At 46.6% G+C, this 17,100-nt stretch overlaps 1 protein-coding gene across 2 annotated transcripts in view; it reads left to right on the plus strand.

Moving 5' to 3' along the window:
• Positions 1 to 17,100, plus strand: part of NUP205 (nucleoporin 205) — an 89,760-nt gene that overhangs the window by 41,494 nt on the left and 31,166 nt on the right. For both annotated transcript variants that reach the window (XM_038752439.1, XM_038752440.1), the window contains exons 18-30: positions 130 to 319; positions 2,284 to 2,404; positions 2,945 to 3,026; positions 4,713 to 4,877; positions 6,452 to 6,576; positions 8,878 to 8,992; positions 9,935 to 10,084; positions 11,077 to 11,148; positions 12,210 to 12,367; positions 13,355 to 13,435; positions 13,883 to 14,074; positions 16,550 to 16,817; positions 16,936 to 17,034. In XM_038752439.1, the coding sequence (XP_038608367.1) occupies positions 130 to 319; positions 2,284 to 2,404; positions 2,945 to 3,026; positions 4,713 to 4,877; positions 6,452 to 6,576; positions 8,878 to 8,992; positions 9,935 to 10,084; positions 11,077 to 11,148; positions 12,210 to 12,367; positions 13,355 to 13,435; positions 13,883 to 14,074; positions 16,550 to 16,817; positions 16,936 to 17,034 (1,818 nt within the window). The remainder of the gene's footprint in view (positions 1 to 129; positions 320 to 2,283; positions 2,405 to 2,944; positions 3,027 to 4,712; positions 4,878 to 6,451; positions 6,577 to 8,877; positions 8,993 to 9,934; positions 10,085 to 11,076; positions 11,149 to 12,209; positions 12,368 to 13,354; positions 13,436 to 13,882; positions 14,075 to 16,549; positions 16,818 to 16,935; positions 17,035 to 17,100) is intronic.

Raw genomic sequence — 17,100 nt, forward strand, 5'->3', positions numbered from 1 at the left:
CCGGGTTTTTTTTTCCAAGTTATCTCTCCTCCTGGACGGGAAAGGCGTGGTGAATATCCGGGGCTTCCCGGTGTGTCGTAGATGGCTCCAAAGTTGGCTAAGCGGCCTGTCTCATTTTGCGGATTGCAGGGAAGAAGCACTTGGAGAAAGCAGCGCAGCACTGCCTCGCTCTCCTGAACCTCACTCTGCAGAAAGAAAATCTGTTCATGGACCTTCTGCGAGAAAGCCAGCTGGCCCTCATAGTCACGCCACTCGAGCAGTTGCTTCAGGGCATCAACCCCCGGACCAAAAAGGCAGACAACGTGGTCAACGTCGCTCGGTACGTGGCGTCTGTGGAGCACTTGCTGGGGCCAGAGCGCTGTACTGAGCGCTTCCAGACTGTGAGCCCACTGTTGGGTAGGGACCGTCTCTATATGTTGCCAGTTTGTACTTCCCAATCAATCAATCAATCAATCAATCGTATTTATTGAGCGCTTACTATGTGCAGAGCACTGTACTAAGCGCTTGGGAAGTACAAATTGGCATCACATAGAGACAGTCCCTACCCAACAGTGGGCTCACAGTCTAAAAGGCGGGACGGACGAGAATGAGGCAAATGCCTGGGACGCTTTCTCCTTGGCCCCTTTTGCGGGCTCCTTCTAGCGACGTCGCCTAGGGTGAAGTTGGTCATCATCAGTGGTATTGACTGAATGCTTACTGTGCGCAGAGCAGTGTGCGAAGCGCTTGGAAAAGTACAATACGACAGAGCCGGTAGACGCATTCCCCACCCAGAATGCATAACGAGCGTGTAGTCTAGAAGGGGAGACAGACAATAATAGAAGTGATGTTATTTATCTATATAAATCTTTAAAGCCAAACCTCTGTCTGGGCCATGACTGTTTGAGCTTTGGGTGACTGCATTTTGGATAGTAATCATAATAATGATGGCATTTGTTAATTGCTTACTGTGTGCAGGGCACTGTTCTAAGCGCTGGGGAGGGTACAGGGTGATCAGGTTGTCCCACGGGGGGCTCACAGTCTTAAACCCCATTTTGCAGATGAGGGAACTGAGGCCCAGAGAAGTGAAGTGACTTGCCCGAAGTCCCACAGCTGACAAGCGGCGGAGCCGGGATTAGAACCCATGACCTCTGACTCCCAAGCCCAGGCTCTTTCCACTGAGCCACGCTGCTTCTCAAATGGATCATGGATCATTAATGGATCATTTATTAACACCTGAGCCCCCTCCTTCCTCTCCCCCTCGGCCCACTCCCCATCCCCCCCCGGCCTTACCTCCTTCCCCTCCCCACAGCACCCGTATATATGTATATATGTTTGTACGTAGTTATTACTCCATTTATTTATTTTATTTGTACATATTCTATTTATTTTATTTTGTTAATATGTTTTGTTGTCTGTCTCCCCCTTCTAGACTGTGAGCCCGCTGTTGGGTACGGACCATCTCTATATGTTGCCAACTTGTACTCTCCCAAGCGCTTAGTACAGTGCTCTGCACACAATAAGCGCTCAATAAATACGATTGAATGAATGAATGAATGACAGCTTCTCCCATTCCCTTCTGCGTCACCCTGGCTTGCTCCCTTTGGTCCCCCCTCCCACCCCTCCAGCCCCACACCGCTTAGGTACAAATCTGCAGTTTATTTATTTATATTGATGCCTGACCTCCTCTAGACTGTAAGCTAGTTGTGTGCAGGGAATGTGTCTGTTTATTGTTCAACTCTCCCAAGCGCTTAGCACAGTGTTCTGCACCCAGTAAGCATACAGTAAATAAGATGGACTGAATGAATGAGTGTCTGGTTTTCAATTGTAGAATTTCAACCACTTTTGTATGACTCTGTTTACCCATCTGCAGTCTTTTGGATGTCTCCCTTTAATGTCCTATTGCCATCTTAGGTCAGTGAACTTTCATTCATTCAGTCATATTTATTGAGCGCCTACCGCGCGTGCAGAGCCCTGTACTAAGCGCTTGGAAAGTGCACTCCAGCAATGAAGAGAGACACCATCCCTGCCCACAACGAGCTCACAGTCTAGAGGCGGGGAGACAGACATTCGATTCATGATATTTTTTCGAATCGGTCATCACCAGTCGAGAGAATCCAAGATACAGGAAAAAGGATTTCTGTCTCTACTACTTTTATTTCTTAGTTTTAGATTTTGCCCCATCGGTGATTTCTTTCATTCTTTTTACTATATCCCTGGACATCAGCCAGCGAGAGCTCTTAAAAGGCCAAGAGTGTTTTCCCAATATTTATCTTTTTCTTTTCCCCCGTCCATCTCTTTTGATAGGTATCTCTACCACGGCAATAGCAATCCTGAATTGGCCTTCGAAAGTGCCAAGATCCTCTGTTGTATCTCTTGCAACTCAAACATTCAGATAAAGTTAGTGGGCGATTTCACGCACGATCAGGTAACTGCTTTGCTCCGTGAATGCTAGGTGAAAGTAGAATCAGCAGTCATTAGCGGTGCTGTGTTTTCGTTTGGGGAAAAGCTACAACGAGGTCATCATTGAGGAATGTTACATTGCAAAATGTTTTGCCTACAGAGAAGATGGGGATTTCAATTTGTATCTTAATGAAGCCAGACCGCTTATTTATGGGTTTGGATTTTCAGGTCATCCAACTAAAGGTGGAGGACAATTTTGTCTTCCTTTATCATCTGTGATGTCAATCTCTTTAAACGGATAACGGCAGGATATTTTAAAATGCATGAACCATTCAGAGTATCCCTACAGTGGGATTGCTTTGAGGTCCCTTTAAAACATTGACTAAATTCTAACAGCTTGATTGAACGGGCCAAAGCCCAGTTATTTAGTTTGACGCATAAGCGCTGTCTTCTTCCTCTCCACATAGACGTATCCTAGGAGCCTGTCGCAATTACCATGTATCCTCTCTAATTTCTTTAATCTTTATCCTCTCTAATTTATTTAATCTTCATTAAATTACTTCAGATAATAAGCCAGAAACTTATGGCTGGATTTGTGGAGTGTTTGGACAATGAAGATGCAGAGGAATTCATTGAGCCTGAAGATGGTATGATGTTTGGGATACAGAGTTCTCGGTGCCCGGTGGGGATTTAAATTTGGGTTCTAGTGTTCATCTTCTGTCTGACAGTAGTGAACACACGGACGCAAGATGACACAGTTCTCGGTGCCTGGTGGGGATTTAAATTTGGGTTCTAGTTTTCATCTTGTGTCTGACAGTAATGAACACACGGACGCAACTATTGAGGCACTGCAGTGGGCTAGACCCACACTGTTGTGTAACATTGGAACAATGTTGTGTAACATTGGAACAATGTTGTGTATCATTGGAAGAACGTTCCTTAATTCTACCAGAATGAAAGTTGATAAAGCTAGGACGTGCCCAAATATTGGAGTCAGAAATCAGAGGACTCCTTATTGGAGTCAGTGCCGGCTGTTAAGGAAAACTCCCTCTTTTAATTCTGTCAGTCCGCACAAGTGCGCCCTTCTTTCTTCCGATGCCGTGGCACGTTCCGTCTAGATGGATGTGCTTTGTTGGAAGACTGTTCCGTAATTCTTCCATCCCCTTCTAGTCAAAACATGAAGTGAAAGCACGTGTTATGCCAGAGAAACAGCCTGCCCTAGTGGAAAGAGCACAGGCCTGGGACTTAGAAGACCTGAGTTCTAATCCCAGTTCTGACAATTGCTTGCTGCGTGACCTTGGGCAAATTGTTTAACTTCCCTGTTCCTCAGTTCCCTCAGCTGGAAAATGGGAATTAAATACCTGTTCTCTCTCCTTGACAATGAACCCCATATAATAATAATGGCATTTATTAAGCGCTTACTATGCGCAAAGCACTGTTCTAAGCGCTGGGGAGGTTACAAGGTGATCAGGTTGTCCCACGGGGGGCTCACAGTCTTCATCCCCATTTTACAGATGAGGTAACTGAGGCCCAGAGAAGTGAAGTGACTTGCCCAAAGTCACACAGCTGACAACTGGTGGAGTTGGGATTTGAACCCATGACCCTCTGACTCCAAAGCCTGGGCTCTTTCCACTGAGCCACTCAGGGGCGGTGTCCAACCTAATTAACTGATACCTACCCCAGCACTTAGAACAGTTTGACACATAGTAAGTGCTTCACAAATATCTTAAAAAAAAAAGAACTGACTGTACCCCCACTTCTGTGCTGCTGGGGTTACATTCATCATCATCAATCGTATTTATTGAGCGCTTACTATGTGCAGAGCACTGTACTAAGCGCTTGGGAAGTACAAATTGGCAACATATAGAGACAGTCCCTACCCAACAGTGGCCTCACAGTCTAAAAGAGACTACATTCTTCTACATTCTTGCAGAACCCCACATTCTAGTTCTCGTCTTGTGTCTGACAGTAATGAACACACGGGCACAACCGTTGAGGCAGTGCAGTGGGCTAGACCCACGTTGTTGTGTAACATTGGAGCAGTGTTGTGTATCGTTGGAAGAACGTTCCTTAAATCTGCCGTCTGTCAGCCAAAACATCTAGCAAAAACATTCCTTATAGCGGAACTGAACGTATATCGAAGTTGCTGTGTTCTTGGAGAGTTGGGGCGGGGGGGTAATCAAATTTACTAAGAAAGTTGTGAATTCAACTTGGATATAGGAATTCAATTTAAATCTATTTTGAGTAGTGTGAAAATTCGGACGTTTGCGCTTTCGAAAGGTGTTTTTCCCTACATTGCTTATTTGTTTCGGGGGGTTTGTTTCCTAATTAAGAGTCGGAACCGGAAAAGAAGCTAGCTCGAATCCGCCATGACACGAGAATCCACATCTTGAACCTTCTCATTACTTCTCTGGAGCGTAACCCACCCAACCTGGCTCTTTATCTCCTGGGCTTTGAACTGAAGAAACCCGTCAGCACCACAAATCTGCAAGATCCAGGTATAGGGGAAGAACTCCAGACACGTATTGCTCACCACCTCTACCTCAGGGAGGCTTGGTACCAAGGCTATTGTGTCTCTCAGCAGAATTATCCAATACAGGTTCCCCTTACCCAATTTGTTTTTTGAGTAGCCGCTCTTAATTTCTTTGGAATACCACGTTGTTTACCGTACTCTACAGTTATTGAGAAACAGGGCCTCACATCTCACTCCCTTCTGTGTTTTGTGATGCGGTTCAATCAGCGATTCATTAGCCTCATGTCAGGAGCTTTTGGTCAATGCCCTGTTATAATTAGTCCTGCTAATGAGCTGTTGATACAGTAGCAGCAGGAAGTAAAATGCGATTGGAGTTCCAAGTCTATTAACACTGAAATTTTGGTAATCATGAACTCTAGTTACTCTGGTGCACGTGAGTCACATTAATGGGATTGATTTTTCTTGTAATCTGAACAAGTTTCGTTTGGTTATTTTTGGACCCAGTTTTCTTGAATTTCACCTAGGGTGCCACACGTCGAATAATCCCGTTTGCCCCGTAAACGTTCCTTTTTCCCAACTCTAGTTATCCCAACTGCGGGTGTCTTCGCCAACCTAATACTGCAGTTGGGAAGGGAGAGCTGTTAATTGATGACATACCCCCGCAGGGGAGAATCATACTGAAAAAGTTGAACCAACTTGTCAAAGCCAGTTGGACTTTTTCCATGTCTGCAAATGAGCATTTGTTGCACTCAGCTGACAATCGGTAGACAGCATTTAACTCTCGCAGCGCCCGCTCTGATAAAACTGGTAGTAAAGTTAATTCCAAAAGATTTGGTTTACAGGGTTGACGTGACATTCATTCATTCATTCATTCATTCAGTCGTATTTATTGAGTGCTTGCTGTGTGCAGAGCACTGTACTAAGCGCTTGGGAAGTACAAGTTGGCAATCAATCAATCAATCGTATTGAGCGCTTACTGTGTGCAGAACACTGTACTAAGCGCTTGGGAAGTACAAGTTGGCAATCAATCAATCAATTGTATTGAGTGCTTACTGTGTGCAGAGCACTGTGCTAAGCGCTTGGGAAGTACAAGTTGGCAGCATATGGGCAAGTCACTTCACTTCCCTGGGCCTCAGTTTCCTCATCTGTAAAATGGGGATTAAAACCGTGAGTCCCCCCTGGGACAACCTGATCTCCTTGTAACCTCCCCAGCGCTTAGAACAGTGCTTTGCACATAGTAAGCACTTAATAAATGCCATCATTATTATTATAGAGAGACGGTCCCTCCCCAACAGTGGGCTCACAGTCTAGAAGGGGGAGACAGAGAACAAAACAAAGCATATTAACAAGATAAAATAAGTAGGATAAACGTGTACAAATAAAATAATAAATAAATAGAGTAATAATAATTGTGACAGTAATTGTTAGTCTGACTCTGCCCATTTCTGTCGCCAAACTGGGATCTTGTTAATTCCTGTCCTCTGAATGTACGGAAGCATGCTAAACAATGCTGGGAGTTAGCCTGGTTGTTAATGAATCTGCGAGGAAAAACCAAGTGTGCAGATGATCAGTTTTTTGGGTTTTTTCCTTTGTTCTCAGGGGTTTTGGGTTGCCCCCGGACTTGCCTTCACGCTATCCTGAATATCCTGGAGAGAGGAACCGAAGGGAGATCGGGTCCCGTGGCAGTGAAAGAATCTCCTCAACTTGCAGAGCTGTGCTATCAGGTCTGTAGAGCCGTCTGACTGGTATTCCCAGCCAACGCTGATGCAGGGACCCCCCTCAACATTGTTGCCGTGGTAACTCGAGCATCCCCTGAGCACGGCCCTTCCGTCCTGAGTTCGAGACCTGGGCGCTGGGAGAAGTGACGTGGTCTGCCGATCGTGCCGATGTCTTTTCACCTTCCCTGGGCTTCAGTCTGTTTGTAAAGTGGGGATATGCATTCGTTCATTCAGTCGTATTTATTGAGCGCTTACTGTGCGCCGAGCACTGCACTAAGCGCTTGGGAAAGTGCAATACAACAATAAACAGTGACATTCCCTGCCCACAACAAGCTCACAGCTATCAATCCAAGTAAATAAAATGACAGATCTGTACATAAGTGCTGTGGGGCTGGTGCGGGGGGGGGGAGAGCAAAAAGGGCAAGTCACGGCGACGCAGAAGGAAGAGGGAGATGAGGAAAAGTGGGGCTTAGTCTGGGAAGGCCTCTCGGAGGAGATGGGCCTTCAGTAAGGCTTTGAAGGCAGGGGGAGTCATTGTCTGGCAGATGGAGAAGCAGCGTGGCTCAATGGAAAGAGCCCGGGCTTGGGAGTCAGAGGTCACAGGTCACAGCTTGTCAGCTGTGTGACTTTGGGCAAGTTACTTCACTTCTCTGGGCCTCACTTCCCTCATTTGCCAAATGGGGATTAAGATTGTGAGCCCCGCGTGGGCCAACCTGATCACCTTGTATCCTCCCCAGTGCTTAGAACAGTGCCTTGCACATAGTAAGCGCTTAATAAATACCAAAATTATTATCGTTGTTATTATATGAGGGGGGGAGGATGTTCCAGGCCAGAGGCGGGATGTGGACTAAGGGTCAGGGATGAGACGGGGGCAGGCAATAGTATTGGTCTTGCCTTTTTGCCCTCGTTGGGTGAAAGGACTAATGGAAACTGTATTGTGTTAGAACAGTGCTTAGCACGTAGCCCGATGTTGGGTAGGGACCGTCTCTATATGTTGCCAACTTGTACTTCCCAAGCGTTTAGTACAGTGCTCTGCCCGCAGCGCTCAATAAATACGATTGAATGAATGAATGAATGAACAAGTACCATTATTATTAGTAGTAGTAGTCAACACTTGGTAAATATCAGCATCACCTTTTGGTTGGCAGAAATGATTTTCATTTCACAGTATCAGTAACCTGCTCCGATTTAACTTCTGCTTTAGAATAGGCAGCTGCTTGTGGTATTTAGGCGCTTAGTATATGCCAATCCATCAGTCACATTTATTGAGCGCTGGCTGTGTACAGAGCACTGCTTGGGAGAGTTCAATATGACAGAGTTGGGAGACACTTTCCCTGCCCACACCAAGCTTAGAAGCAGCGTGGCTCAGTGGAAAGAGCACGGGCTTTGGAGTCAGAGGTCATGGGTTCGAATGTAGACTCCACCACTTAGCTGCGTGACTTTGGGTAAGTCACTTAACTTCTCTGTGCCTCAGTTACCTCATCTGTCAAATGGGGATGAAGACCGTGAGCCCCCCCGGGGGACAACCTGATCACCTTGTAACCCCCCCAGCGCTTAGAACAGTGCTTTGCACATAATAAGTGCTTAGTAAATGTCATTATTATTATTATTATTATTACTAAGGATTGGGGTTGAAAGAAGGTAATCAGATCGGACAGAGTTCCTCTCTTAAGTTTGGCCCAATGGAGAGCACGTTGGCCTGGGTGGTGCTGATCAAAGGACCTGCGTTCTAGTCCCCGCTCTGGCACTGTCTGCCGTATGACCTTGGGCAAGTCACTTAACTCCTAGGTGCCTCGGTTTCCTCATCTGTAAAATGAGGTCTCAGTACCGGTCCTTTCTCCCCCTTGGACTGTTGTCCCCATGTGGGACGAGGAACTGTGTCCAACATTGATTGTCTTCTGTCTACCCGGGCGCTTAGTTCAGTGCTTGGTATATAGTAAGCACTTAATAAGTACCATTATCATTATTATTATTAGAAATGCACCGCTGCAGGGGGGCTTCAGGTGGAGCAGATTTCTTCTTGTCTTGCTCCTTGTGAATCCAGATAAAATGTACTTCCTGTCACTTATGCCGTTTTCCTTTATAGGCTTGAAGCCTGCTGTTAAAGGTAGAGAGGTGTCTCTCTGTTATGACAGCCATTAAAACATTTAGTCATCTTCTGTGATTACGTTTCACAGTAAAACATTTGAAATCCATCGAGATTTCAGTAGTTATTGTAATTAGGATGTGTAATTTGTTCCTTCCCCAGACTTGTAATTGGTGGGAAAAACCTTCATGTGTCAGCCGCTCCTTGTTTGAATTTTGTAGGTGATATACCAGCTGTGTGCATGCTCTGATACATCTGGCCCAACTATGAGATACTTGAGAACCAGCCAAGATTTCTTATTTTCTCAATTGCAGCATTTACCGTTTTCCAACAGAGGTATGGCATTTCCCCTCTCGTTTATTCCAAGAGTAACGTATATGAATCCAGGGTTTTTGCTTTTTACTGCACATCTGGAGAGCAGCCAGAGCATATGATTTTTTCCCCATCTGTCTAGTTCAAGCTCTCTCTTCCTCCCTTCAAGGCCCTACTGAGAGCTCACCTCCTCCAGGAGGCCTTCCCAGACTGAGCCTCTTCCTTCAGGCTCTCTCTTCCTCCCTTCAAGGCCCTACTGAGAGCTCACCTCCTCCAGGAGGCCTTCCCAGACTGAGCCTCTTCCTTCCTCTCCCCCTCGCCCCCCTCTCCATCCCCCCATCTTACCTCCTTCCCTTCCCCACAGCACCTGTATATATGTATATATGTTTGTACATATTTATTACTCTATTTATTTTACTTGTACATATCTATTCTATTTATTTGATTTTGTTAGTATGTTTGGTTTTGTTCTCTGTCCCCCCCTTTTAGACTGTGAGCCCACTGTTGGGTAGGGACTGTCTCTAGATGTTGCCAACTTGTACTTCCCAAGCACTTAGTACAGTGCTCTGCACACAGTAAGCGCTCAATAAATACGATTGATTGATTGATTAATAACAGTCAGCTCCTCTAGCCGCTTGGGCTGATCGTTGTGACATTTGGGCAGAGGGAAGATCTTGAATTAATCGATCAATAGTATTTCTAGAGCACTTACTCTTTGCACGCATAGCCCTATATATACTTGTCGGCTCTGTGACCTTGGGCAAATCACTTCACTTCCCCGGGCTTCAGTAACCGCATGTGGAAAAACGGGGATTAAGACTGAGCCCTAGGGGGGACGGGGACCGTGTCCACCGTGATTAGCCGGCGTCTACCCCAGCGCTTAGTCCAGTGCCTGGCATGGAGTGAGCGCTTGACGAATGCCATGGAAAAATGTTTTCCCCCGCGCCGACGGTGGGTATTTTTCAGAATATGAAATATCCATGCTGAGCCAGATGTCGTGGCTTATGAAGACCGCCTCTATCGAGCTGCGGGTGACTTCGCTCAACCGCCAACGCTCCCACACTCAGCGGCTCCTTCACTTGCTGTTGGATGACATGCCCGTCAAACCGTACTTGGGTAAGTGGTTGTGTCTTTGAACTTCATTCCCACTGCTCGTTAACGGAGCTTGAAACCCTTACCGTCGTCTCGGCGGACCCGTTTCCCAACCCCGCCTGGCGCGAAGGCCACCTTCGAGCCAGACGCATTGCGAAACCGGGATTTGCGTTAGTAATAACGTATGAAGAAATGAGCCATGAACGCATCAAGCGAACCACCACGCTCTGAAACTAAGCAACTTCAATAAAACCACATCGAGATATTTAGCCAGGGATTAGCCCCGAATCTGAGGACAAGGAGACTTTTTTTGAAGGGAAATTGAGAAATGCCGTCCTGGGGAACAGCTAAAGTTTCACGTGGTCCTGTTATGTGAACTTTACAAATGGGAATTTCGTGAGGATTTTAAATGATGGTAAAGTACCCATAAACCTCAATAAAAGACCTTTAATCACTTTTATGGTTAGCTTTAGCTCTTTTTTTTTAGGTTCTGTTTTCATTTTTAACTTTAAGGGCAACTGATAGGCGTAGGGAAGATGAGCCCCCTCTTGAGCAAATCCCCCAGCTTAGTGTGTTGGTTTTCCATCTAGGAAGACTTTGAAAACTCCTAACTTGGTGGTTGTTTGCTTTAAACTGAATAGCCACCATATGCCACTTTTCATCATCATCATCAATCGGATTTATTGAGCGCTTACTGTGTGCAGAGCACTGTACTAAGCGCTTGGGAAGTACAAATTGGCAACATATAGAGACAGTCCCTACCCAACAGTGGGCTCACAGTCTCAAAGGGGGAGACAGAGAACAAAACCAAACATACTAACAAAATAAAATAAATAGAATAGATATGTACAAGTAAAATGAATAAATAGAGTAATAAATATGTACAAACATCGTTCTTAATTGAAGTGAAAGGCTCCCTGTCAAATCATTTGCCGTGCTTCTGACTAAACCCATTTCAGGTGTGATTTTGAAGAACGTTTTGCTTCTCATTTCCTAATACCCCTTGTTTTTCACAGACGGCGAAGGGGGAATAGAAGAGGAGAGTAGGTCTGTTAGTGGATTTCTTCATTTTGATACCGCCACAAAAGGTAAAGTCTTTGGTTTATCTTGTATCCACTCCAGGGCTTAGTACGCTATCTGGCGTGCAATAAGCGCTTAACGGATACCATTAAAAATAAGAATTTTCTTTGCTAGAGTAGCACTTCCCCAAAAATATTCTTGTAGTGGTCACCAAGCATTTTAAAAGCTGGGCCTTGACTAAAATCAGGTTTTGATGCTGTGAAATAAAAGAGCATACAAAGCAATAAGAACATAAAATGCAAGAAAAAATGGAGTTTTCAGTAGCAGTTCTTTATCATTGTTGGGAGTTTTCCACAAGTTATTGGTGGCTTTACGTGTCCCTCAAAGCCACGCAAATCACTTGCCTAGAAATAATAATAATAATAGCGTTACGTACTGACTACCTGCCAACCCATTGAGGTAGAAACCAGGTAATGAGATCTCAGTCCCTGTGTCATAGAGGGGTCGCAATCCAAGCGTCAGAATAAATATCTTATCTCTATTGTCCAGACTGATAGCAGAGTTGGACGACATCACTATAATCTCACCGCATCACTCTGCGCCAATAGTGGCAGTGTCTTAAACAGGCGTAGGTAATCAATCATTCGTATTTATCGAGCACTTACTATGCAGGGCACTGTACTAAGCACTTGGAACAGTCCAATACAGTAGAGTTGGCAGACACATTCCCTTGCCCTCAATGAGCTTACAGGCCAGAGGCAATTGAGAAATGTTTGGTTTTTCACTAAATCCAGAAAGGGAGGAGGTGCATGAGTGAAAGTTTAATTGAAGATTATATGAGCAGTCGACACAGGTGAGATGTTTTGTCAAGAACAGGCCAGTTCAGGTTGCATCATGGAGCTCCCAGCCTCACGGGATCTCAGAGGGGGTATGAATCTTGCCGTCAAAAGAAAGCGTTTGGCTAATCTCTTTAGTTTTGTTTTTTAAAACCTCTTACTGTTCTTCTTAAAAGCCCTCCCAGAATAAAGATTTGGGCTCAGGAGATCTGGACCGGGGCGGGGGATAGGAGATAAGATAGCTTTTAGGTTTGCGTTTTACCTCTAGATTGTTGTGTGCTTATCTTCTTCAGTCCGCCGAAAAATCCTGAGCATCTTGGACTCGATTGACTTCAGCCAGGAGATCCCCGAGCCTTTGCAGTTAGATTTCTTTGACCGTGCTCAGATCGAGCAGGTCATTGCCAACTGCGAGCACAAGAATCTGCGGGGTCAGACGGTCTGCAATGTCAAGGTGCGTGCCTCTTGGAATCCAACCCATTTGCCTTCCCAAAACAGAAATTCTGAGTCCCCATCCGTCATTGGTTTCAACATAAGTTGGATTCTGGGTGCGAAAGTGTACCCTGGTAATTTGTTTGCCACCAAATTTTGATTACCACCTGGTTTTAGTGCCGTGCGCCAAGGGACAGAAAAACAATACACACACACTCTCTCACTCACTCTGATTCTCTCACTCACACACATTCGCTCACACCATAATGTCCTCGGTACCCAACTTACTGTGCAGCCCCCTACCTTGTTCAGCCCCAGGTCATTCTATCGTTTGTTAAAACAGCCCACGGACAGGCCAGCGTTCTTTGTTCAAGTTTTGTATCTTAAAAAACCCCTACAGCAGTATCGATTTTAATTTATATGACCAATAGTCACCAACTTATCGAACGGGAACCGGTGATGAGTTTTGCCAGGGGTGGAACCCCTTCGATAATGCTTTTGGTTTTTCAGAGGGCTTACAGTAGCACTATCAGAGACTGCAGACGCCACTCCCGGACATTAAAATAGTTCACAGTCGAGCCATTTTACCCTTCCTCCCCAAGGCCTCCTCCCGCCACCCCCCAGGCAAAATTCTTAACTCATTATCCAAACTGTGGAAGCATAGCACGGACCGGTCGGGAGCCGATGAAGGGCACTTAGAGAACTAAGATGAGAAGAGGTGGGTGTGGGGAAATTGCCGAAAAAGACCAGGACTACTTTTTGCACTTTCAGAAACAGTTCTGCTGATAAATCACTCCCAAATGTGAGTGGCGTCTGCTCCCAGATTTTACTGCCTTGCCAGAGCCTTAAAAACAGTCCAGCCTCCTCCACCTGAGTGTCTCTTGGGTCCGGGTTAGGCTGATGGGTTTTATTTTAGTGGTGTGACAGCTAAGACCAGTCTTGCTGTGTTGCAGAGATGTCCAGACAGTGATAAGATGTCTCTCTTCTTTCTCCATCTTCAATTGTCCAGCTCCTTCACAGGGTTCTTGTGGCAGAAGTGAATGCCCTCCAGGGTATGGCAGCCATAGGCCAGAGACCTTTACTCATGGAGGTAAGCCTGTTGTGGGCAGGGAACGCGTCCACCAACTCCCTTGTATTGTACTCTGCCCGCAGAAAGCGCTCAATAAATACCACTGATTGAGCTAAGCCCCATTAAGCAACTTAAACCTCAGCTGGATCATCTTCTAACCATAGGGTGCCCTGGAAATAACAAGGATTCATTCATTCATTCAGTCGTATTTATTGAGCGCTTACTGTGTGCAGAGCACTGTACTAAGCGCTTGGGAAGTACAAGTTGGCAACATATAGAGACAGTCCCTACCCAACAGTGGGCGGATGAATCGCAGCTTCCTCAAGTTGAAATGGCAGACTTTAGAGAGTGTTTTTTTTTCTAAATATCTGAACCAAAAAAAAAAAAAATAGAAGAGGGCCCCGAGCTAACTGGTTGATTCTGCCTGTCTGCTAATGTTTTTTTTTTTTTCCGTTTATTCATCTGCAGGAAATTAGCACAATTCTTCAGTACGTGGTGGAGCGGAACAAGCTCTTGCAGTGCCTTCACGCGAAGCGGCACACATTGGAGTCATGGAGGCAGTTGGTGGAGATCATCCTGACGGCCTGCCCCCAGGAGCTCATCCAGGCCGAAGACAGGCAGCTCATCATCCGGGACCTCCTGCAGGATTTGCACGATAAAGTCAGTCTCACCGACTCAGCCCCTAGTCTTTCTCTCTCTCTCCTCAGTGTTTGAGAAGCCAGAGTGAAACAGTGCGTCTAGTACGTCATAATTCATTTCATTCGTTCATTCAGCCATATTTATTGAGCGCTTACTGTGTGCAGAGCACTGGACTAAGCGCTTGGGAAGTCCAAGTTGGCAACATCTAGAGACGGTCCCTACCCAACAGTGGGCTCACGGTCTAGAAGGGGGAGACAGACAACAAAACAAAACGTGGACAGGTGCCCAGTCATCAGAATACATAGAAATAAAGCTAGACGCACATCATTAAGAAAACTAATAGAATAGTAAATATGTACAAGTAAAATAAATAGAGTTATTAATCTGTACAAACATATATACAGGTGCTGTGGGGAGGGGAAGGTGGTAGGGCTGGGGGGATGGAGAAGAGGAGAGGAAAAAGGGGGCTCAGTCTGGGGCTCAGTCTCCCTCTCTCCCCAGTGTTTGAGTAGCTAGAGTGAAACAATGTGTCTTGCGCTCTTAATAGTACATCATAATTCATTTCATTCATTCATACAGTTGTATTTATTGAGCACTTACTGTGTGCAGAGCACTGGACTAAGCGCTTGGGAAGGACAAGTCGGCAACATCTAGAAACGGTCCCTACCCGACAACGGGCTCACAGTCTAGAAGGGGGAGACAGACAACAAAACAAAGCATGTGGACAGGTGCCCGGTCATCAGAATAAATAGAAATAAAGCTAGCTGTACATCATTAAGAAAAGAAATAGAATTGTAAGTATGTACAAGTAAAATAAATAATCTGTACAAACATATATACAGGTGCTGTGTGGAGGGGAAGGAAGTAGGGCTGGGGGGATGGAGAAGAGAGGAAAAAGGGGGCTCAGTCTGGGGCTCAGTCTCCCTCTCTCCCCAGTGTTTGAGTAGCTAGAGTGAAACAGTGTGTCTTGTGCTCTCAATAGTACGTCATAATTCATTTCATTCGTTCATTCAGTGGTATTTATTGAGTACTTACTGTGTGCAGAGCACTGGACTAAGCGCTTGGGAAGTCCAAGTCGGCAACATATAGAGACGGTCCCTACCCAACAACGGGCTCACAGTCTAGAAGGGGGAGACTGTGGGCTCCACGTGGACTCTGTATCTGATTCTATCGTGTATACCCCCAGTGCTTAGCACATAGTAAGTGATGAACAAATACCTCAATTCATTCATTCAATCGTATTTATTGAGCGCTTACTGTGTGCAAAGCACTGTACTAAGTGCCTGATTATAATCACTATCATCCTTCTCATCCTATACTTCTTCCTGGACAAGGAATAATTTCCCTCTAGACTGTAAGCCTCTTGTGGGCAGGGAATGTGACTACCGACTCCTTTGGAGCGTTCTCTCCCACGGGCTCAGTACAGTGCTCGACACACAGTGAGTCCTCACTAAGTATCAATCGACCGATTGCCACCGCCCCATCTGTCACTTATTTTTATGTCCGTCTCCGTCTCTTGACTGTAAACCCCTTACGGGCAAGGATCACGTCTGCCAACTCTGTTGTACTGTCCTCTCTCAAGCGCTTAGTACAGAGCTCCGTGCGCAGTTGGCGCTCGATTGATTGATTGATTGAGCCTGAAGGAGAACTTGTGCAGAAACGCTCTGGGCATGTTACTCCCCTCCTCAAAGATCTCCAGGGGCTGCCTGTCAACCTACGCATCAGGCAAAAACTCCTCACCCTGGGCTTCAAGGCTGTCCATCCCCTCGCCCCCTCCTACCTCACCTCCCTTCTCTCCTTCTCCAGCCCAGCCCGCACCCTCCGCTCCTCCGCCACTAATCTCCTCACTGGGCCTCGTTCTCGCCCGTCCCGCCGTCGACCCCTGGCCCGGAATGCCCTCCCTCCACACTTCCATCAAACTTTCTTCCTCCCTTCAGAGCCCTACTGAGAGCTCACCTCCTCCAAGAGGCCTTCCCAGACTGAGCCCCCTTTTCCCTCTCCTCCTCCCCATCCCTCCCGCCCTACCTCCTTCCCCTCCCCACGGCACCTGTATATACATTTGAACAGATTTATTACTCTGTTTTACGTGTACATATGTACTATTCTATTTATTTTGTTAATGATGTGCATTTAGCTGTACTTCTATTTGTTCTGACGACTTGACACCCGTCCCCATGTTTTGTTGTCTGTCTCCCCCTTCTAGACCGTGAGCCCGCTGTCGGGTCGGGACCGTCTCTCGATGTTGCCGACTTGTACTTCCCAAGCGCTTAGTCCAGTGCTCTGCATCATCATCATCATCAATCGTTATTTCTTGAGCGCTTACTATGTGCAGAGCACTGCACTAAGCGCTTGGGAAGTACAAATTGGCAACATATATCTGCACACAGTAAGCGCTCAATAAATACGATTGATTGAACGAATGAACGAACTCGCAGAGCAGGAAATATCTCACCCGGCCCCGGCGGGCCTAACCTCGGTCTCTCTGTTCCCCTTCAGATACTGGACGAGGACGCGGCCCAAGAGTTAATGCCAGTGGTGGCGGGGGCCGTGTTCACCCTGACCGCCCACCTGAGTCAGTCGGTCCGCACCGAGCAGAAGCAGCCGCTGGCCATCGCGGGCCCCGGAGAGGCCCAGTACGTGCTCATGCTGGAGAGTTCCTTCGGCCCCGCCGCCTCAGAGCCCACCCCCGTGGGATTTGCTTCCATCGGCGATTCGTCCCTCCACATCATCCTGAAGAAACTTTTAGACTTCATTTTGAAAACAGGTGAGTCGTCTGCATTCCCTCCCCCCCGCCGCCCGCCTCAGTTTCCTCCGGCTTGTCCGTGGGGGTGGGCTTTCGGTTTGGATTAAGCGGAACCCGCGCTCTCGTTCCATCCATCCAGGAGGCGGGTTCCAGCGAGTGAGGACTCACCTTTACGGCTCGCTGCTCTACTATTTGCAGATCGCCCAGAGACCGGATGAGCCGGACACCCTCGAAGCAGGTAGGGAGGAGATTGATTTCCGGGCTCTTCTTTTCTTCCCTTTCGGCATTCCAGTCTCTCAAACTA

The sequence above is a fragment of the Tachyglossus aculeatus genome, chromosome 10 (assembly GCF_015852505.1).
Source record: "Tachyglossus aculeatus isolate mTacAcu1 chromosome 10, mTacAcu1.pri, whole genome shotgun sequence".
NCBI classification, from domain to species: Eukaryota; Metazoa; Chordata; class Mammalia; order Monotremata; family Tachyglossidae; genus Tachyglossus; species Tachyglossus aculeatus.